This window comes from Mchenga conophoros, linkage group LG14, assembly GCF_057382185.1.
Source record: "Mchenga conophoros isolate Kocher_MC1m ecotype Shallow Benthic linkage group LG14, M_conophoros_male_GT1.1, whole genome shotgun sequence".
In the NCBI taxonomy this organism is placed as follows: Eukaryota; Metazoa; Chordata; class Actinopteri; order Cichliformes; family Cichlidae; genus Mchenga; species Mchenga conophoros.
Genome location: NC_140539.1, coordinates 2,271,614 through 2,293,450, shown reverse-complemented (window position 1 = coordinate 2,293,450; position 21,837 = coordinate 2,271,614). Strand labels below are relative to the sequence as shown.

General features: G+C 41.6%; 1 protein-coding gene and 1 long non-coding RNA gene across 7 annotated transcripts; one reads left to right on the top strand and one right to left on the bottom strand.

The window, feature by feature from the left end:
* Positions 1-1,965: 1,965 nt before the first annotated feature.
* Positions 1,966-15,471, top strand: LOC146559068 (uncharacterized). 2 transcript variants are annotated; one of them, XR_014888270.1, is made up of 5 exons: positions 1,966-2,194; positions 6,216-6,641; positions 8,113-8,204; positions 9,372-9,605; positions 9,681-15,471. It is a non-coding gene; the product is annotated as an uncharacterized LOC146559068 (long non-coding RNA). The 2 variants fall into 2 exon arrangements; XR_014888269.1 differs by having other exon boundaries at positions 1,966-2,417.
* LOC146559067 (uncharacterized) lies at positions 10,692-20,446 on the bottom strand. Of its 5 annotated transcripts, none has more exons than XM_085244720.1 (7): positions 20,286-20,446; positions 19,821-19,990; positions 18,006-18,132; positions 17,737-17,853; positions 17,516-17,670; positions 11,802-11,846; positions 10,692-11,709 (listed from the first exon to the last, which is right to left on the bottom strand). In XM_085244720.1, exons 6-7 carry the CDS (start codon positions 11,839-11,841, stop codon positions 10,874-10,876), a joined length of 876 nt encoding a protein of 291 aa, XP_085100846.1. In that variant the 5' UTR covers positions 11,842-11,846; positions 17,516-17,670; positions 17,737-17,853; positions 18,006-18,132; positions 19,821-19,990; positions 20,286-20,446; the 3' UTR covers positions 10,692-10,873. The 5 variants fall into 5 exon arrangements, with proteins under 5 accessions (XP_085100846.1, XP_085100844.1, XP_085100847.1 ...); XM_085244718.1 differs by having other exon boundaries at positions 17,516-17,652; XM_085244721.1 differs by having other exon boundaries at positions 17,516-17,605.
* Positions 20,447-21,837: the final 1,391 nt, after the last annotated feature.

The window sequence follows — 21,837 nt, the reverse complement described above, 5'->3', positions numbered from 1 at the left end:
GTCCGCCCGGTGAAGTTGGAAGCCCGGCAGATTTAAGACAGCGTCTGGGACTCGCTCACTGAGCCAGGTTTCAATGAAGCAGAGGGCAGCAGAGCGTGCAAAGTCCTTGTTAGTCCGGTTTAAGAGCAGTAATTCGTCGACTTTGTTTGGAAGAGAGCGGAGATTCGCGAGGTGAATGGAGGGGAGTGCCGTGCGGAATCCTCGCCAACATTCAAAAACAAAACAACAACAAATCAGCGCCCAATATAGCCACCTTTCTTTGCAAGGACACTCAAAAGCCTGCCATCCATGGATTCTGTCAGTGTTTTGATCTGTTCACCATCAACATTGCGTGCAGCAGCAACCACAGCCTCCCAGACACTGTTCAGAGAGGTGTACTGTTTTCCCTCCTTGTAAATCTCACATTTGATGATGGACCAGAGGTTCTCAATGGGGTTCAGATCAGGTGAACAAGGAGGCCATGTCATTAGTTTTTCTTCTTTTATACCCTTTCTTGCAGCCACGCTGTGGAGGACTTGGACGCGTGTGATGGAGCATTGTCCTGCATGAAAATCATGTTTTTCTTGAAGGATGCAGACTTCTTCCTGTACCACTGCTTGAAGAAGGTGTCTTCCAGAAACTGGCAGTAGGACTGGGAGTTGAGCTTGACTCCATCCTCAACCCGAAAAGGCCCCACAAGCTCATCTTTAATGATACCAGCCCAAACCAGTACTCCACCTCCACCTTGCTGGCGTCTGAGTCGGACTGGAGCTATGTGCCCTTTACCAATCCAGCCACGGGCCCATCCATCTGGCCCATCAAGACTCACTCTCATTTCATCAGTCCATAAAACCTTACAAAAACCAGTCTTGAGATATTTCTTGGCCCAGTCTTGACATTTCAGCTTGTGTGTCTTGTTCAGTGGTGGTCGTCTTTCAGCCTTTCTTGCACTGAACATAAGTTCCCTGCAATTTCTGAAGAATATTACAGTAAATCTGGCTGAAACTTGGCCCAGACGTACAGCAGGTTTCCCGGAGGAGGGATGTGTTGAAAGTTGGACCTCAACTACTCAGGATGATTTTTAATGAATTTCTGAAATTTCCATAATTGTAGTGTATTGGCTGTATTGAATTGCATATAAATGTCCATTAATTTCTGAGGAATTCTACAGTAAATCTGGCTGAAACTTGGCACACAGGTACAGTAGGTGTCCCAGAGGAGGGATGTGTTGAAAGTTGTACATCAACTAATCAGGATGATTTTTAATGAATTTTTGAAAATTGACATAATTCTATTGTACTGACTGTATTAGATTGAATAAATGTTTCCATTAATTTCTGAGGAATTCTACAGTAAATCTGGCTGAAACTTGGCACACAGGTACAGTAGGTGTCCCAGAGGGGGGATGTGTTGAAAGTTGTACATCAACTACTCAGGATGATTTTTCATGAATTTTTGAAAATTGACATAATTAAATTGTATTGGCTGACTGCATTGGATACAAGTACCCTTTAATTTCTGAGGAATTCTACAGTAAATCTGGATGAAAATTGGCACACAGGTACAGTAGGTGTCCCAGAGGAGGGATGTGTTGAAAGTTGGACCTCAACTATTCAGGATGACTTTTAATGAATTTTTGAAATAAACATAATTGTAGTGCATTGACTGTATTGCACTGAATATGAGTTTACTGTGATTTCTGAGTAATATTACAGTAAATCTGGGTAAAAACTGGCCCAGAGGTAAAGTAGGTGTCCGAGAAGAGGATTGTGTTGAAAGCTTGGCATCAACTTTTAAGAATGATTTTTAATGAATTTTTGAATATGCAACCAGAATGTCACGATGGCTGTATTTGGCTGTTCCATTGTAATTTGTGTGCGCGCGCGCGTGTGACTGTTCACGCGCGTGCGCGCGAGTCTAGGCTTTCAATCAGGATATAAAGCGAAAAGACGCTACCGTAAAGACTGGTGTAAAAGCGCAAGGGAATTCATGCGGCGGATAGGAGGCGGCTGGCTTGACCGCAGCTCACAAATGACGGCTCACTTTACCGCAGTTCCGCGGCATAGAGTGCAGTGCGTAGGGCGGTGGGCACGGACAGGCCTTTCTAAGTTGTTGATGCTCAAGGCAAAATGTTTCTAATGCGTTTTTCAGTTTTCTTGAATTATTGTGGCAGCCGACGACAGCACACGTTGAACCCGAGCTCATCTTCGAACAGGTAAAGCCACTTATTACCGCACAAAGTAACTGATTTTGTTGTTAGCAACGACTGAACGCTGGGTCTCGCTTTGAGTAACCGGAAGTATAAAACCGGACAACAGAAGTAGTGGTCTGTCATGGCAGCCTACGTACGCTCTTACAGAAACCTGTGGATAGCCAAACTGTTGTCTGTTCCACTTTTTGTTTACTTTTTCTTGCTGAGCCTGAGAGAGCACATGCCTGTAAGTAGTTGCTATCTGTTTTGTAAGCTTTCCCGCGATAGTTTTGTGTAGCAGTTTAGAGGTTTGTGTGGAAAACTTTTTGTGAGGAAAAACGGCCGCGATGCTAACACGTTAGCCCGTCTATGGGATTTCCCATGTAATGTTAGCATTAAGCTAATCGCTAATAACCAGTGAAAGGGTTTGGATAAGCTTGTGTTTATGTGTTATATACATTGTAGTGCATGGCTTAATGTTTGATGTTGTAAAGAAAATGTAATTACAGCAGAAATGTAATATTTTATTTTTGTTTCTGTACCAGTTTTACAGTGCTTCAACAGTAAACATCTAAAACGTATCCGCTGACTCCTGGATGTTTATTGTGGACCTGTTAGCTATCTGCCAAGCTAGAAACCAGCTTCACACCCTAGTGAGGGCAGAATAAGAGTAAAACAGTGAAATGTGGATTATTAAATATTAGGTCTCTCTCCTCCAAGTCTCTGTTAGTACATGACTTAATAATTGATCAACAAATTGATTTACTCTGCCTTACAGAAACCTGGTTGCAGCAGGATGATTATGTTAGTTTAAATGAATCAACACCCCCGAGCCATTCTAACTACCAGAAATCTCGAAGCACAGGCCGAGGGGGCGGTGTGGCAGCAATTTTTCACACCAGCCTATTAATTAATGAAAGACCAAGACAGACTTTTAATTCATTTGAAAGCCTGATGCTTAACATTGTCCACCCCAGCTGTGAAACTCAGAAACCAGTCTTACTTGTTATCATCTATCGTCCACCTGGGCCTTACACAGAGTTTCTGTCTGATTTCTCAGACTTTATATCTAATTTAGTTCTGAGCTCAGATAAAATAATTATTGTGGGTGATTTTAACATCCATGTAGATGCTAAAAATGACAGCCTCAACATGGCATTTAATCTGTTATTAGACTCAATTGGTTTCTCTCAAAATGTAAAAGAACCCACCCACCACTTTAATCACACTCTAGATCTTGTTTTAACATATGGCATCGAACCTGAACATTTAACAGTGTTTCCTGAAAACCCTCTCCTGTCTGATCATTTCCTGATAACATTTACTTTTACAATAATTGATTACACAGCGGTGAAGAGTAGACTTTATCAAAGTAGATGTCTTTCTGAAAGCACTGTAACTAAGTTTAAGAATATAATCCACCCACTGTTATCATCTCCAATGCCCTGTACCAACACAGAGCAAAGCAGCTATCTGAACGCTACCCCAACAGAGGTCGATTATCTTGTTAATAATTTCACCTCCTCACTACGTACGACTCTGGATACTGTAGCTCCTGTGAAAACTAAGGCCTCAAATCAGAAGTACCTGACTCCATGGTATAATTCTGAAACACGTACCCTAAAGCAGATGACTCGTAATCTGGAGAGGAAATGGCGTGTCACAAATCTAGAGGATCATCATTTAGCCTGGAGAAATAGTTTGCTGCTTTATAAGAAAGCCCTCCGCAAAGCCAGAACATCTTACTATTCATCACTGATTGAAGAAAATAAGAACAACCCTAGGTTTCTCTTCAGCACTGTAGCCAGGCTGACAAAAAGTCAGAGCTCTTTTGAGCCAACCATCCCTTTAACGTTAACTAGTAATGACTTCATGAACTTCTTCACAAATAAAATTTTTATCATTAGAGAAAAAATTACCAATAATCATCCCACAGATGTAATATTATCTACAGCTACTCTTAGTACCATTGATATTAAGTTAGACTCTTTTTCTCCAATTGATCTTTCTGAGTTAACTTCAATAATTACTTCCTCCAAACCATCAACGTGTCTTTTAGACCCCATTCCTACAAAACTGCTCAAAGAAGTCCTGCCATTAATTAATTCTTCGATCTTAAATATGATCAACCTATCTCTAATAATCGGCTATGTACCACAGGCCTTCAAGCTGGCTGTAGTTAAACCTTTACTCAAAAAGCCATCTCTAGACCCAGCAGTCTTAGCTAATTATAGGCCAATCTCCAACCTTCCTTTCATATCAAAAATCCTTGAAAGAGTAGTTGTCAAACAGCTAACAGATCATCTGCAGAGGAATGGTTTATTTGAAGAGTTTCAGTCAGGTTTCAGAGCTCAGCACAGCACAGAAACAGCTTTAGTGAAGGTTACAAATGATCTTCTTATGGCCTCTGACAGTGGACTCATCTCTGTGCTTGTCCTGCTAGACCTCAGTGCAGCGTTCGATACTGTTGATCATAATATCCTATTAGAGCGATTAGAACATGCTGTAGGTATTACAAGTACTGCGCTGCAGTGGTTTGTATCATATCTATCTAATAGACTCCAATTCGTGCATGTAAATGGAGAGTCCTCTTCACACACTGAGGTTAATTATGGAGTTCCACAGGGTTCAGTGCTAGGACCAATTCTGTTTACATTATACATGCTTCCCTTAGGCAGTATCATTAGAAGACATAGCATACATTTTCACTGCTATGCAGATGACACCCAGCTCTATCTGTCCATGAAGCCAGATAACACACACCAATTAGTTAAACTGCAGGAATGTCTTAAAGACATAAAGACCTGGATGGCCGCTAACTTTCTGCTTCTTAATTCAGATAAAACTGAGGTTATTGTACTCGGCCCTGAAAATCTTAGAAATATGGTATCTAATCAGATTCTTACTCTGGATGGCATTACCTTGGCCTCCAGTAACGCGGTGAGGAACCTTGGAGTCATTTTTGACCAGGACATGTCCTTCAACGCACATATTAAACAAATATGTAAGACTGCTTTCTTCCATTTGCGCAACATCTCTAAAATTAGAAATATCCTGTCTCAGAGTGACGCTGAAAAACTAGTTCATGCATTTATTACTTCCAGGCTGGACTACTGTAATTCATTATTATCAGGATGTCCAAAAAACTCACTGAAAAGCCTTCAGCTAATCCAAAATGCTGCAGCAAGAGTCCTGACAGGGACTAGAAAGAGAGAGCATATTTCTCCTGTTTTGGCTTCCCTTCATTGGCTTCCTGTTAAATCCAGAATTGAATTCAAAATCCTGCTCCTCACATACAAGGTCTTAAATAATCAGGCCCCATCTTATCTTAATGACCTTGTAGTACCATATCACCCTATTAGAGCGCTCCGCTCTCGCTCTGCAGGCCTACTTGTTGTTCCTAGAGTATTTAAAAGTAGAATGGGAGGGAGAGCCTTCAGTTTTCAGGCCCCTCTTCTGTGGAACCAGCTTCCAGTTTGGATTCGGGAGACAGACACTATCTCTACTTTTAAGATTAGGCTTAAAACTTTCCTTTTTTCTAAAGCATATAGTTAGGGCTGGACCAGGTGACCCTGAATCCTCCCTTTGTTATGCTGCAATAGATGTAGGCTGCCGGGGGATTCCCATGATGCATTGAGTTTTTCCTTTCCAGTCACCTTTCTCACTCACTATGTATTAATAGACCTCTCTGCATTGAATCATATCTGTTATTAACCTCTGTCTCTCTTCCACAGCATGTCTTTATCCTGTCTTCCTTCTCTCACCCCAACCGGTCGCAGCAGATGGCCGCCCCTCCCTGAGCCTGGTTCTGCCGGAGGTTTCTTCCTGTTAAAAGGGAGTTTTTCCTTCCCACTGTCGCCAAAGTGCTTGCTCATAGGGGGTCATATGATTGTTGGGTTTTTCTCTGTATCTATGAAGCGCCTTGAGGCGACTTTTGTTGTGATTTGGCGCTATATAAATAAAATTGAATTGAATTGAATTGAATAAGTACAGAGGTGTATCTCATGTGTTTACTGTTGCGCGTCATCTGCGTCCTCATGTTTAGCCTGCCGCGGCCGTTGGTTGGAGGAGCCGCAATAGTTTGGAAAGGAAGAAAGCAGTAAGGTCAGTTTCCATTCTGGGTTTTCAGCATTAATAAAGAAACCTGCAACAAGGTGAGTAATGTTTGAGGTCCAAAAGAAATCAACACAGAGACATTTTTACAGTGCTTTTCTACTCTACCTGAACATTCAAAGCGCTCTATACAGGTTGCCTCATTCACACCTGTTCATAGAAGCCCTTTTTCTGTGCTTTCTATCTAACATTCACACACGTTCATACTCTGATGAATGCATCAGAGAGTGACTTGGGGTTAATGTCTTGCCCAAGGACAGTTAGCATGCAGTCTGGAGCAGCCAGGGATCGACCCAAAAACCATCTGATTAGTAGATGACCTGCTCCACCTCCTGAGCCACAGCCGCCCCTTTTAGAGGTAAAGAATAATTTAGAAAGTAAGTACTAGGGCTGCTCGATTATGGCAAAAATGATAATCACGATTATTTTCACTGAAATTGAGATCGCGATTATTTGACGATATTTATTTAACCCTTTAAGACCTACTATAGAACCAAGTCCGCCAGAGTTTATATTATTTTTTTTTACATGTTGTAGTGCCGTTTGTGGGAGCATTTCAATTTGCTATGCAACTGTTATAGCCCATATTTTAATAATATGTATGCATTAAGTCCATAGTAACTACATTAATTGCAAAAAAGTGCAATAAACTACAAAAAAATTGAAAATCGTTTTTGTTTTTTTGTTTTTTACATGTATTTCTACTTGGAGAAATTTAAGAGGTTTATCCCTCAAAACTTTAAATACAAAAAAGTTGCAAAAAATAGTTTCCCACCACAGGAAATTTATTTTGAGTGTCTTCATAGTTTTATTTTGGAGATACACCAATTTTTATATACTGCAGGAAAAACGAAAAAACAATCCTATGATGCAAATTTGCAAAGAAAACAGCATGTGCATCAAAATAAACTATTTCCAGCAGTGCAATTCGAGTTCTAAGCATCCCAGAAACTATTCAGAAAAGTCAAACATGAGCAGTATAGGCTTTTAAGGCCTACAAGTAAAAAACTACAATTTCCGCGAAAATGACGTCACTTCCGGTTTCGGGCAGGTAATGGCGGACATGCGATCGTTCGCGCTGACCTCTGTTTCACTGTGGGAAGTGTTACGAACAGCTGATGGATCGGCAAAGCGTGTTTCTGGAATATTATGTTTTTGTTCCTGCAAGCGCTTTTTATGCAGTTTTTGCAAAGCTTTATGTGGAAGGAAACCGTGACCGAGGACAAGCTGATGGCATAAGATGTAAGTACAACTCCTCCGGTTTCATATGCAAAACAAATTATTGCGCTAGCTTACACGGTCCAGGTTCTACAGGGATTTAAAAATAGTTACACAACACGGAGCGTGCTGCTCTGACCGGCTTTAAAGGGTTAACAATGACTTTAAAAAATAATATAAAATAGTGTGCAACACCACTGAAGTTTTTTTACCTCTCTTTTCAACCAACAGCAGTCACTCTCCTCTCCAAATAACTTCTGCTTAGCTTTCCGAGCTTCCCTCGGGTCCTCTTAATCAGCGGTCTCCAACCTTTTTTGTGCCACAGACGGTTTATGCCCGACAATATTTTCACGGACCGGCCTTTAAGGTGTCGCGGATAAATGAGGGAGGGGCTAATAATCGGCTCGGTCATTTTTAATGATCGTTGAAAGCCCAGATCGTAATCGTGATTAAAATTCGATTAATTGAGCAGCCCTAGTAAGTACAGTAATTTTTTGAGGTGACTTGATTAAAAAAAATCATTTTTGCTTCTAATTACATAATTAAGGTGTAATTACATCTTCCAGCAAATTGATACATAAACGTATCATTTATCTACTAAAAATACATAGGAGCTGGCGTCATGTTGTGGAAGCTGCCATCTTGCCCCACCATCATACACTGGCTGAGATGGGCATCGCTGCTGCGCCTTTTCACGTTTTATGTAAGTGGATTTATACATTACTTTGAATTTAAAGATGTCAAATAGCTCTTTCACACTACATATGACCATTTCACATTTGTACATGTATATTTTGGTGATCTCTTTCTCAGTATGTTTTTCTTCTTATGGAAATAAGCTAAGATTAAACTGGTTAATGTTAGGCTCCAGTGTCCTAAAAAAATCACACCTTTCCCCTGATAAACAAATTGATTGGATTCTCACATTGTGTGGGAATTGATTATCAATTACAACTTCAATGAGCCACTTCAAAGAAAGTTTCACCTGCGTGGGCAGCAACAGAAAGTCCAGATGTGGAAACAGAAGGTTTCCACATTAAAATATCGATATTTTAATCATTTTGGGTGAAATTGTAGTTTTTCATTAACAGGAACACAGTGGAAAGAAACCATCATTCAGATTGTCTACATTGGAAAGAACTACTCCCTCTTCCGCCTTTTATAGTCATGTGTGAAATACGGCTGTATAAATGTGTGGCAGCCTGTGGCGTGCGCACTCACAACAATGGCTGAGCGTAACTGGAGTCACGTGCGCACGTATTTTACATCCACAAACAGCCGAGACGTGGTTTGCGATACATGTGGCAAGAAAATGAGGTGTTGTGGCAACACCACTAACCTTGTCAAACACCTCAAAGTAAATAGTATCACAGAATATGACGAGCTTATGTTGAGGCGAACTGAAGAGGAGGAGAAGGACGGGTGCTGCTAGGGCGAGACAGACGTCTCTCACGGAGTCCTTTAGTGCTGCAGGCAGGCAAGGTGTTCACATAGTGCACAACTTCAGGTTTGTATTTCTATATGATGAACTCTGCATTATTACGTGATAAGAACAAGTAATCTGATGTCCTGTAATGATTATGACGCTATAATTTGAGATACAATAAAAGAGTAAAGTTTTTGTACACAGTATCGGATCAGTATCGTCGATACCACCCTGAATTTTACTTGGTATCGGATCGGAAAGGAAATCAGTGGTATCACACATCACTAGTGATCAAACGTCAGGCCAAGCTGGAACTGATTCCTGTCTTCTGTGACTTCTACAACACTGTCCAATAGAGACACATGAATGAAATGCAGCGTCATTAAAAACACTGACGATCTTTATTTAAAAATGTAATATATTTACATCTGAATAAACTTTTAGGCATTACGCTGACGGACGGATGGATGGACCATGAATGCTTCCTCATCCTTCTTGTCATGCACCATGGAAGTGTCTGAGGGGCTTTTCCACTTGGAATCGGGATACTGTGTCCACACTTCAGAGGTGGAGTTTCCAGCATCTCACCTGAGCCTCATCTGCAAACAATCAGCAGGAGGGCTTCTTAAACCAGCGCTGCCTGCTACTCCTCGCCAGTTTGTTCTGCCATCTCCAGTGGTAACTAGGCTTCCCCTCTGCTCCAGTTCTGGCGTGCTCCTTCCCTGTGTTTAACCTTGTTTTCCCTGTGTTTAGGTCTCCTCTGCCAACATACTCATCCTACCCTCAAACTCCCTTACCCATCCAGCAACAACTTCTCCCTCTGTTGCAGAATTCCCGTTGGATTGTTCCCATCAGGAGCCAGGTGTTCAGTCTCTCGATAGCTTTTCCTCTGGTTCCTGCTCTCTGCTGACACTCCTAGCTCGAGCCACGTTCTCCATTCCCTCTCTTTAAACAAAGTCTCATAAATAGTTTAACCATGTGCATTGAATCTGCATTTGGGTCTAAGCTTTCTATGGAGGCAAGAAATCATCACAGTGACATCTATTCAATTTTTTAATTCAATTTTATTTAAAGAGCACCAAATGACAGCAACAGTCACCTGAAGGCGCTTTATATTGTAAGATATACTTACAAAGAAAACCCCAACAATCATATGACCCCCTATGAGCAAGCACTTTGGCGACAGTGGGAAGGAAAAACTCCCTTTTAACAGGAAGAAACCTCCGGCAGAACCAGGCTCAGGGAGGGGCGGCCATCTGCTGCGACCGGTTGGGGAGGGGCAAGGAAAACAGGATAAAGACATGCTGTGGAAGAGAGACAGAGGTTAATAACAAGTACCATTCAGTGCAGAGAGGTCTATTAAACATAGTGGGTGAAGAAGAAGCACCCAGTGCATCATGGGAATCCCCCGGCAGCCTAATGCTGGGCATACACTGTGCGATTTTTGGCCCATTTCGAGCCGATTTTTCAGTCGTGCGACCGTTTTGGGGGTCGTCCCGAGTTTGGCCTTGATCGTGTGTCGTGCATCGTCTACATAACGAGGGTAACGGGGTAACGAGAAGCGATTAAAACCTCACGACCAGCTCCCGATCACCAATCAGGAGCTGGTCGTAAGAAATCGTAAGAAAATCAAACCTGCTTGAAATCCTGTGGGTCGTCCTGAGGGTGTCACTGCAGCGTCTCACACCGCGCACGCGCAAACGCAGAAATGAGAGCGAAGAGACGGAGTAGAACGGCGGTGCGGCGTGTGATCGGGACACAAGCGATGGAGGCACAAACTTCTCACCCCTGCGAGTCAATCGTACAGTTTGAGCAGGAGCTGAATAACGCGACTGAAAGAAATCGCACAGTGTATGCCCAGCTTATTGCAGCATGGAGGATTCAGGGTCACCTGAGTAGGCCATCAGCCTACTAAAAGGATACTGAAGAAACCCGTCGAAATAGTGTTAGTCTTCATCACTGCTGCTGCTGGACTCATTTGAACACCTCCGAAGTTTGCAAACAGGCAAGTATTCCTCTTCTTCCTCAAAGTCCTCTCGGGAACGCTTCCTCGAGCCTCCAGCTTCATGGTTGTCAAGCTCTTCGTGTGCATCTTCAAAAAGTCCATCACTGCTGCTCTCAGAGTGATCGCACACAGCTGAGCTGGTCCCCGAATCAGAGTTTGCAAGCCTGGATTTTTTGCTACTACGCTCTTCTTCGTCTACATCTTCCTCTCTGGACCTTTTCGTGGATCCACCAGGCTGCAGTGCTTCTTCTGTTACCTGCTGATTGATGTCCTCATCGGCAATATTACCAGCATGAGGACAGCCCTCGCTATCAGTGTCAGAAGCAGAGAAGAAGTCAGAGTCATCATCGCTCCATCTGATTCTTTTGTTTGGTTCCAAATCTTCCTCATCCATCTCTCTAGACCTCCTCCTGGAAACACCTGGCTGAGGGTCCTCTTCTGGGATGTACTGGTGAACATCCACACGGTCTTCAAATGCCTCCTCATTTTCAATGCCAACAACAACCACAGCATTATGATCCTGGTGCTGTTCATTGTTGTCAGCATTGGCATTATTGTCCCTCACATTAATATTTTGAGCGTTGACATTGTTGTCATTGTCATCGTCATCGCTACCGTAGAGGTCATCAAATTGTTCCAGTACTGAAGCTATTAGCTCATGCAGAAACCAACGAATATCACGGAGAGCGAGATACAGGCTCACGAAGCCTCCATTAACTGGTTCATTAGCAGGTTGCTGATCTCCATTTGCAAACCTTTGTGGGTTAACCTGTTGGCCTGCAAGATCATTAAATCTTTTAATTAACATCCATAACTATCTGCTGAAAATCAGTTTTTCATCAATTTCAAGACTGAGCACATGTGCTTACCGTTTTGGTTATTTTGTGGTCCGTCTCCACTTGCACTCATTTTGACTACAAGGAACACAAAACAACAATGATCAGTAAACCTCAACTAAGAATGTTCAGAGAATTTGCTTTTTTTGTGATGACTTCAGGCTGCGTCCGAACGTACACGCCTATGTTTGAAAACGCACGTTTTCCTTTTTCGTTTAAAAAAAGAAAAAAAAATCCAGTCCACATGTGCAGTTTTGAAAAAATATCTCCTTCCACATCTAAACGCTAAAAACAAAGTGAAACGCTGTCAAGAACACGCCAAATCTTAACTTAATGTTGGCCAATCAGAAGTCTAGAAGCCTGGGTGGGAAAACCTTATAAAACCTTACGTACTTCTGAGAAGTTTTTGTCTTTTTCTGGAAAAGCAGCTAATTTTGTGTTACTTTCACGTGCCTTCATCGTTTCAAATGTTAATAACTAAAGACAGCTTTTTGGCTGGAACAGACTCACAACTTTGGAATGGACAAAATGCATACAGCATACATAAATGTCATTTTTTTAAATGACATTTATTCCAAACCGACGTCAGGATTTGGGTTGGGAGAGCGTCTGTGTTGAATGTAGAAGCCACGTCTGATGCCTCTGTGTTTCTAAATGGAGGCACAGTAACTGTGTGTGTATATGTAAGTGTGTCAAAACTGCAGATACTAAGATGAACAGACACAGTATGTTGTCTACAGCTGCCATTGTAGAAACTGATCTCATGTAAACACTAACGTGGCCACAGCGTCAACAGCGGCGCACACTTTTGACATTACCTGAGTAAATGTCCGTTTTGCTCGTCCACACCTAAACACAAAAACGTCGTTTTTAAAAATCTCACCTTTCAGTGACTCAATCTGCTGTTTAGGTGTGGAAGAAAGGCCCAAATGCAGAGACAAAGCTGCGCTTTCAGAAATGTGGACGCAGCCTCAGGTTCTCAGAAATTCTAATAGTTTGAGAACAAAACTTAAGTCTTCTCTATTTTCCTAAATGAACAAAATAGTCTCAGAAATAATCGTGTTAAAAAGAGCTTCTGTCACTCTGAGATATGATTAAGAACATTTTCTCATTTATGTACATTTGTTTTCCTGAATAATAGATCCACATCATCCTCTCTATGATGGAAAATATAGTCTAGTCTTGCACAATGTAAAGTACATAAATACTGTCCTGGCAGGCAGGAAAATCAGGCTTTATATATTTAAGTAAATGCTCTTAAGTTTATAAAGTGAAATTTGAGCTTACTTTAGTTCTTGGTAAATTACAGAGCAGTTAATCCTCAGGGAAACGTCGAAATGTCACTAAATAGTGGTCTGCTTTCATACGGTTGCAGTGTCTCTTCAGTTTTGTGTTCATATGCTGATGTTTTCATTCAAAACATGCTTAAATGCTGTGATGTCACTTTAGCAGCAAAGACTGTGGAATGTGCAGAGATTCTTTTTACATTTGCTCAGAGTTTGATATCTTTTAAATGGAGACAAAACAAAACAGACAGAAGTGAATCTAAAAGACTAAAGCAGTCAAAGTGTTATTATTTTTATTTATTCTGATAGTTCCTGTAAAGTTCTACTCTAAGAGATTCATCTCGGCCTTCATGCAGGATTAAAGCTCAATAACACACAAAATATAAAACATTTCTTTATGGTTGTTAGGCAAAGTTATCAAAGCATATATCCACTAATATGCTCTCATTCTTGCTCTGCTCCCTAATTTTTCCCTGGAGGCATCGCTATGGCAACAAAACAACAAGCTGTTTCCAGAGCTTAATATTGAACAGGTCTTTGTTATAAACTTTATTTGTACAAATGTGTGATGTTGATGTGCACAACGTGGGATTTAGACCTCGGAGGGTTAATCAACAAATCACGAAAAATTAGCTTTAAATTTGTGTTCATGACGATGCAGATTTCTGACATTTTGTGTACTTTAAGCATTTAACAATTTGATTGTTTTCTAATAAAAACTGTGTGAAACTCAAGTTAGACCTGTGTTTGTAAATGAACCGCCCATGTTGTGTAGCTTTCTGGATTTTATACTTATTGGGCTACATATTAATTTACTATACAGTAGATACAATCTAAACTCACATGTTTTGTGTAAGTAAAGTGTTTAATCATGTGGGCTACAGACAGTAATCCAGTTATGGACTATATTGATATGAGAAACGTGCACACTTACTGCATTTGAATCATTTTAACCATATGTAACCAGCTGCATGTCATGGTCCCGGGACTTCTACCTGGTTTTTGGTGTCTTGTATTGTTGTTGTTTGACGTCAGTTTTAGGGTCCCTCGGTTGTTCTGTTAAGATGTTGCTTATTTGATTTCCCCTCGTGACTTCACCCCCTGTGTGTCCCCTCTGTGTATCTGGAAATCCCATCACTAGCGCTTTTTGGTGCGAGCCTTCCTCTGCTCTTCCTCGTGTTGTGCCTCAGTGTGTGATGAGAGCAGTTCTTTTCCACTTGGTGGTACTGTCTGACTACCAATCAGTGTAACTTTTGCGACAAGTGGGCAAGCGAGTGATGTTGGAGACTTGCCTACGCAGGTGCTATAGTACATGCCGTGCGCTAAGAGACAGAGCTGCAGTGAAGCTTTGCTGGTCCAGCAGCGGCCCTCCCCTCTGCTGTAGTGATGGGATTTCCGGCTCTTTTTAGAGAACCGACTCTTTCGGCTCCGAACCGGCTCTTCAGGTTGTTTTGTTGCTTTAATTTATTTATTATTAACAATAATATAAAATTATGCACAAAAGGAATTACTAACGTAAAAAAAAAAGTGGTTTTATTTATATGTTTACATATAAATATATACGGTGGCCCCTAGAGACAAAACACGTACAAACTCCAAAACACATTTCTAGCATGAACTGAACTTCCAAAGCAGAGCTACTAGATCACTTAAATTACACAATTGAAAGCATGTGTGTATTGTTTGTGTATTTATACACAGGCACTCGTATATATTCAAATAATTTAAAAAAAAAGTTCATTTACCTGTTACTACCACACACCAAATCCGGTCGTTGGTACTTGCTGGCTTGTGTAGCCACAAGATAACAAAAGCTCAACACTGCCCCCTAGCATCCTGGAGCACTGCTGTTGTGTTTGTACGTGTTTTGTCTGTAGGGGCCACCGTAAATATACTTTTATTTATTCACTCCACATAAAATGTAATAAATAAATCATATAATACAAAAATCAACTATTCACAGTTCAACTTTTAACTATTTAAATTTTCAGCTTTTTCCTTTTAAACAAATTTAAAGTGAAAGAACACAAAACACTGCAAACCACAACACAATTAAATATAAATTATAATATGAAAACAAAAAGAAGATGCATATTCTCTGTCATATGGACCTGCATGAATAAACTTTCTGAATCCTTTATCATCCGCAACTGAAAATAGTTGTGGATGATTACTATACCTTTCTAATGTGATGTTGTTGTCCCTGGCTCTCTCTCTCTCTCCCTCCCGCTCTGTTCCTGAGCTACTGAGTGTAACTACCGCCCCTCCCCCCTCTGCTCAGCGTAAAGCACAAGGCTGGCATGCTGACTGAAGCAGAGAAAAAAAAAAAAGAAAAAAAAAAAAGAGAGAGAGAGAGAGAGAGAGAGAGAGAGAGAGAGAGAGAGAGAGAGAGAGAGAGAGAGAAAAAACAAAACAAAGGAGCCGGCTCTAAGAGCCGTTTCGTTCGCGAACGACCCATCACTACTCCGCTGAAACTGCTAGCTGACTGCGAGATGCTCTTCTCAGCCCGTTCTCAAGAGTGACACGTTTGTGCGCTCGCTCTAGTGGTTCCCCCTCAGAGAAAGCTCAATTAAATAAAGACAGGATCCGCTGCATTCCCAGTGCTCACTTATATTTCAGAGGCACTCAGCAGCCATCTGTAGTCCACTAGTCTAGTCTCCTTGATGGTGCTCATATTGCTTTCATAATTTCTGTGTATGCCCTCTCTCAGTGGGCCACTGCTGCTGTTCTAGTTTCCTATTATTTTGCTGTATCAGTTAACCAATCAGAAAAATATTATTTTTTCAATTCACTCTCGTCAGCCAGCAGGTCATCAGCTGTTCACTTGGTTTTGGGCACCACCGGTATTTCGTCACCGTCTTGGATGCTGTAGGATTGGAGAGCTCGCGTGTTGTACTTCATTTCCTCTGGACCGAAGGCACTGCCCTTGTCGATGTTGTAGAGCCTCATGCTGTTGGTAGACAGCTGGACCACTGCTCGCCTGCTCCCTCCAGGCAGCTATGGAGCTGCCCAGCACAGCGTCCGTAGAAAGCTGAGTAAGCCGAGGGTTGCTCCGAATGATGGCATCTACAGCGCTTAGCCCAACTGCCATGGTCCTCAAATCGTTGGCCTGAGCAATGCGGTCCAGGAGCTTAATCATCCGCTCCATCTCAGCATTGAATTCAAAAGCTGAAGAGTCTGCGGGGTCCATGTTCTGGTCGTGATCTTCTGTCATGGAGCAGCTGTGTGCAGGCAGGAGTGGAAGTAGAAGGACCCAAAGTGCAGACACTCGGAGGCGGAAAGTAACTCAAAACTCAGCTTTTATTGCTGGATGGCAAAACGTGGCAAAGGTAACAAAAATCCAAATAAACTTACATGAACAGGCAGATGGACCACACAGCATAAATGAGAATAGATCCCGACACAGAAACACAGGGCTTAAATACACAGAGGGAGCAATCAGGGAATGGGTAACAGGAGGGAAACACAGCTGGGGCAAATCAGGCCTGACGAGACAAGGGGAAGCAAAACCAGACACATTAACATCAGACATGGACTTTCAAAGTAAAACAGGAAACACAGACTCACAAGCAGGCATTATAACAAAGGGAACAGAGACGTGGGACCAGGGCAGACACTGACTGGACGTGGGGATACAGCAGACAGAGGAGACAGCAACTATGGAACACAGACAGAAAAGCAGAACACTAAAACTCTAACCAAACCCACCCAGAGACCCTAAACTAAGAATAATCCTAAAACCCATAAAGCTAGAATATAATGAAATAACAAAATAAACCAAAAACACAAAACACTGGGTCAACGACCCAGGGACCCTAACACTATCAGCAACTCCCTCTACATTACATGCAGCTGTGGGGTTTATTGGTAATATAAAAATACTGATTCAAGCACCTGTAAACTATGACTGAAATGTCAGTGTTTGGGACAAAAATGCATATTTTTATATAAATTTCACTACGATTGTGTCTAATATATGTGCGATCTTTTGAAAATTTAGGATTTGCAAATAAATGTAAAACTGTATTTTTTGAAGGTTTTGTCGTTTTGAGTTTTTGTGGGCTTGAACAAACATGTGCACTGATTACATCATTGATAAAGTATACCCAAGCAAAATAAATCATCTCCAGGGTCCTTCACAGCAAAGGTATTTTAAAATGTTAAACTGGTGCTGATTGAACTATTAAAATTGTTTTATAGTACTAGAGTACTAGTACTTTTAACACCGAGTTTTGTAAACTCTGTGTTAAGAGATTTCATCTACTTCTAAATGTCAAGTGCTTAGGCACTAAGGGCAAAGTACAAAGGCATAAGTCATTTACTAAAGTGATTCACAGTGGTATGAGTAGTAGAGAAGGAAAAGAAAGCAACGGTTACATTTTATAAGATTTTATAATTTCCAAAAGGTATTTTTCATTCGAGGATTCTCCAGAACAGCAGATTATTAAATGCCACACTGACCTGTTCTACTTTTTCCTCACAGTGAACCTCCACCTGGGCACGGCAGCGAGGTCGGAGGTCAATCTCAGCAAGTGGTTCAAGCTTGCCATACTTGTTTACGAGGGAATGGTATCGAGGAGGAGAGCAGGGTGTGTCGTCTGTTTTAACAGCACTTACTGTAGCACACATAAACCAACACTCATACCACTGCTCATACAGTGTAAACAAGGGTGTGGGTGTACCTATAAGGCAGCTCCTCTTCAGGGTAGTCTAAGTAGTAACGGATGAAGAACCTCTCTGCGTCCTCTCTCTCACTGTCAGTCACAGCACTGCCGTTTAGCAGTGATACTGAGGGAAGCCTGAAGAGGAGAGATGACATATTGTGCAGGTATCTGTTTATTGACCTTCTGCAGGTCAGAGTACAGCTCAGATCTGTGGATTATTCAAGCTCTCATCAATGTCCTCTACTTGCTGTGTAGGATGTCATTTCTCTCTAATGTCACAGACTTACTGCGCTATCATGAGGCTGCGTCGCTCTGCATTGGTGTAGGCCTGCAGTAAGGGAATGCCCTGCAGGCACACCTCCTCCAGCCTGGGGAAGAAGTTCAGCTTCTCTACATCTTCCCACTGGTTTAGACCTGACAGTGCACGTGCGCGCACCAGCACACACACAAACACAAATAGATGTCATGTTTCAAGCTTGCACACCAAAAAGTCTTTATAGGGATGGGGTGTGAAACTGCATATGTGATGAAAGTTGGACACTGTGCACTATTTTTATTTATTGAGGAAGCTGTGTGATAAATGCCATCAAGTGGAGTCAACTGAGTTGGGATCGGGGATGTAACGTTAAAATTAAGCCAGCTCACCAGACCTCTACAGTCTGGCTCTGTAGTAGCTACTCATGCCCACTTAAGACAGACAACCTGAGCCTACCTTACTTACAAGACATTATATATACAGTATAACAGATGCAATATAATACCACACAAATAACCCTCCATCATATTACACAATATACATATAACATTATGTCACTCTATTTAAACATGATACTTCATGTTAGTTTTAAAATGGTCCTATTGTGCATTTCCCCATTTATATATCTACTATTAGTGATGGATATGCATATTTAACCTGGTCACAGTTTTAAATGGTGTGATCAGAGCATAAACAAATGGATCCTTTGAGCCAGAAGCTCAAGCTCAGACTGCTGTAGCCTAAGCTTTTGTGCCTGACAGTGTTTCCTACCCTTGCCTCTGCATGATGTCAATTACAAAGGAGTGTTCTACATTAGCTGATACTAGAACAGCTATATCTGCAGCTGAACCTTCAGAGGTCATGTATTGCAGGAAATCTAGTTGTCAGGTTTTGATAAGGAAGAACCCCGTGCATGTTCATCTATGCTCTCCTTTTTTCCTCTTCTTTTTACCCTCAACCCCAACAGGACCTGGTAGATGGCCGCTCCTGACTACAGAATCAGAATCAGAGAGACTTTATTTATCCCCAAGGGGCAATTAAGATACAGAGCAGCATGACGTTAAAAATAAGGACAGGGCATAAACAGGCAATAAGAATGATATAAAAAAATGCTTAAAGTATACAGTATATACACAGTTTTAAAATTAAAGTGACTGAATAAGTGAATAAATAACTGTAAGTGACTAAAACTGAATAAAGTGTCGGCAGTGTAAAAAAAGAGTGTAGAGTAGTTTATGGGCGTAGGATATGGTCTTATTGGCTGGAGTTAAAAAGCAGAGTGGCTTTGGGGACAAAGGTGGCGCTCCTCCTCTCAGTCCTGCAGGAAGTGCAGCGGACGCGCAGCAGGGAGCCATTGAAATGCGGGACGAAGAATACGAGAGGGGTCATTGATAATTTTGGCTGCCTGTCTAAGGACCTGTTGGCTGAAAACCTGTGCAAGAGTTCTGACAGGCAGGCCAATGATTTTTGAGCACACTCATGCAGTGTCCTGCAGTCTGCTCCTGTTCTGAAGGCTGAGGGAGTGGAACCAGCAGGTAATGGAGACGGTCATGATGCTTTCCAGGAATACATAGTTAAAAAGTCATCATGATGGGTGTGCTGACTCCAAAGGAGCTGTTTCCTAAGGAGGTATAGCCGTTGGTGGCACCTCCCGAGAATCTCCTCTGTGTTAGCAGAGAATTTCAGGAGGCTGTCAAACCTCCTGAAATTCTTGTTCTTCTTGTTGCTCAGTGTCCAGTCTCACCGGTAACTCGCTATAAGCCTTTTCCTCTGCGACTTCTCTATGCTGTACACATCCAACAGCTAATACACCATCTTTCATTAATAGTTTGATATTCATGGTTACCCGTGTCACACAGTGCTTAAAGTGCTTCTTTTTTTAGATGTAGTAGAGCCTCATGCTGTTGGTAGACAGCTGGACCACTTGTAGCATCCCCGGTTGAAAAGATGGTCTCTCAAACTGATGGTTCACAATCCTTTTATTAAACCGCCGTGTATGTGAACACACCGTAAGAGCTACAACACACAGAATAAAAGACTATTAGTAAATCAAACAGTGTGTTACCTTTAACCTTTTGACTTATTCATTAATCACAAATTAATTCTCTTTACCTTGCATAACAAATAACACTAAAACTTGTAAATTATTGCATATAACAGGGAAATCGTTGCATCGCTGCCTAAACATGATGAGGTACGTTAGCGCCCTCTAGTGGGTGAAAACTTAGCCTTTATGCTTAGTAGCGGTCAGCAGCTACATGCTCCGTAAAACAACAGAATATATATCTACAGGACAAACTTTGTTACAAACCTTGTTCCCTCATCAACCAGGTGCTAAGAAACTGCTTTCGACTCAGTGTTGCACCTTAATAGCCGTTCTTTTCCCCATTCCTGTCCATTAACCATAGAGCACACCTCTCTGTGCATTAAAACTCGCGCTTCTGCTTTATGGTTTACGCCACTTGATTTACGGCACCTTGTCGCTCTGTGACTTTCAAAATAAAAGCACCCGCTCCAACAATATAATAGTCACTCATAACTTTACAAAACAATTTACAAAATATTAATGAGGTGATTTACACCACTGTCGTGAACTGCTTTTTCAGCTCAGCCACTGTCTGGTCCAAACGGATGCTCAGCTGGCACAAAGACAAACAATTTCTACGTTTGCGACTTTCAGAGTAACAGCAAGAGCACAGCAGGTTAAAGTTAGGAGCCGTCTGTAGGTTGACAGCTATACTGTTAAAAGTGAACCAACACAACCCAGGTCATGAACTCAAGAAGCTGCAGTTCACGCTGTTACGAACAGACTCTGAAACAGGAAGAGACCGCCGTGTAAGCCGTTTCATTAGTTATATTTAAGAAGAGTTAAGTTATTCACCTAAATGAATGGGGTTTTTTTTTTTTTCATTTTGCATTGTGTTGTACATGTAGAGATCAACAAATCACTAGTCGTACTGAATTTTAAGGTTTAAGCTTGTTTAATTACACGTTCAGCAGACATCAAAGTACATCCTCATCCAGCTCAACTGGTATCTTGTTTTCATCTTATAAATTCCAATCTAAAGTGAATTCACTGCTTGAGCTCAGCTTTGGTCTTAAACTTCCAAAAACAACACGTGGCTCAATAATCTTTGCCTGATGATTGACAGATAGCTCGCCAAGGCTGGAAGTAAAGCAAGAGAAACTAACTGAAAGAAAAAATCTAAAGAATGTTGAATTTTTTGAATAAATTCTTTTCAGGGAAGGATATTCCCAAAAGTTAAGTTCCTGTGGACCTTTTCCCAAGGGAAGAATGTTTTGTTACTCATGTAAGTGACTTCTTAAGTAATCTGCAGTCACATAGATGAGTGATGAAATGATCTCCCACTAGCTAAAAACGGTAGCTAGCTAGTACTGCTGGGACGCAATATTTTCATAAGCTAAGATGATCTTGAAAGTCCATTCATAGCTGCCGCCACTTCCTCCTCACTAATCCTCGACACTTCCTGACTTTCTTTGTCTCTGTCTCATTTTCTACATTCATGAGCTTCATGTGCTCCAGCTGTTTTCTCAACACACTCCCTTTATTTGTCACTACGTTTTCATTTTTGTCCTTGATTACCTTAATTTGCTGAATATTCCTTCTCTGGTCCTTTTCTTGTTGCTCAGTGTCCAGTCTCACCGGTAACTCGCTATAAGCCTTTTCCTCTGCGACTTCTCCATGCTGTACACTTCTCAGTACTCCTGTATTTTTTCGTCATCTCCCTGACTGACCTTTCTTTCATCCTACAGACCACCATCTGATGCTGCCTTGTTGCATTCTCCTGACACCACCTTGGATTCTCCTGTCTCTTTCAGATTGCATCTTCTGCATAAGCTGT

Bases quoted from the DNA above. Each gene is read 5' to 3' on its own strand.
- LOC146559067 (XM_085244720.1), bottom strand. From the start codon at position 11,841: ATGAGTGCAAGTGGAGACGGACCACAAAATAACCAAAACG. The intron at 11,710-11,801 runs GTAAGCACATGT...ATGATCTTGCAG, and splicing joins ACCACAAAATAACCAAAACG to GCCAACAGGTTAACCCACAA.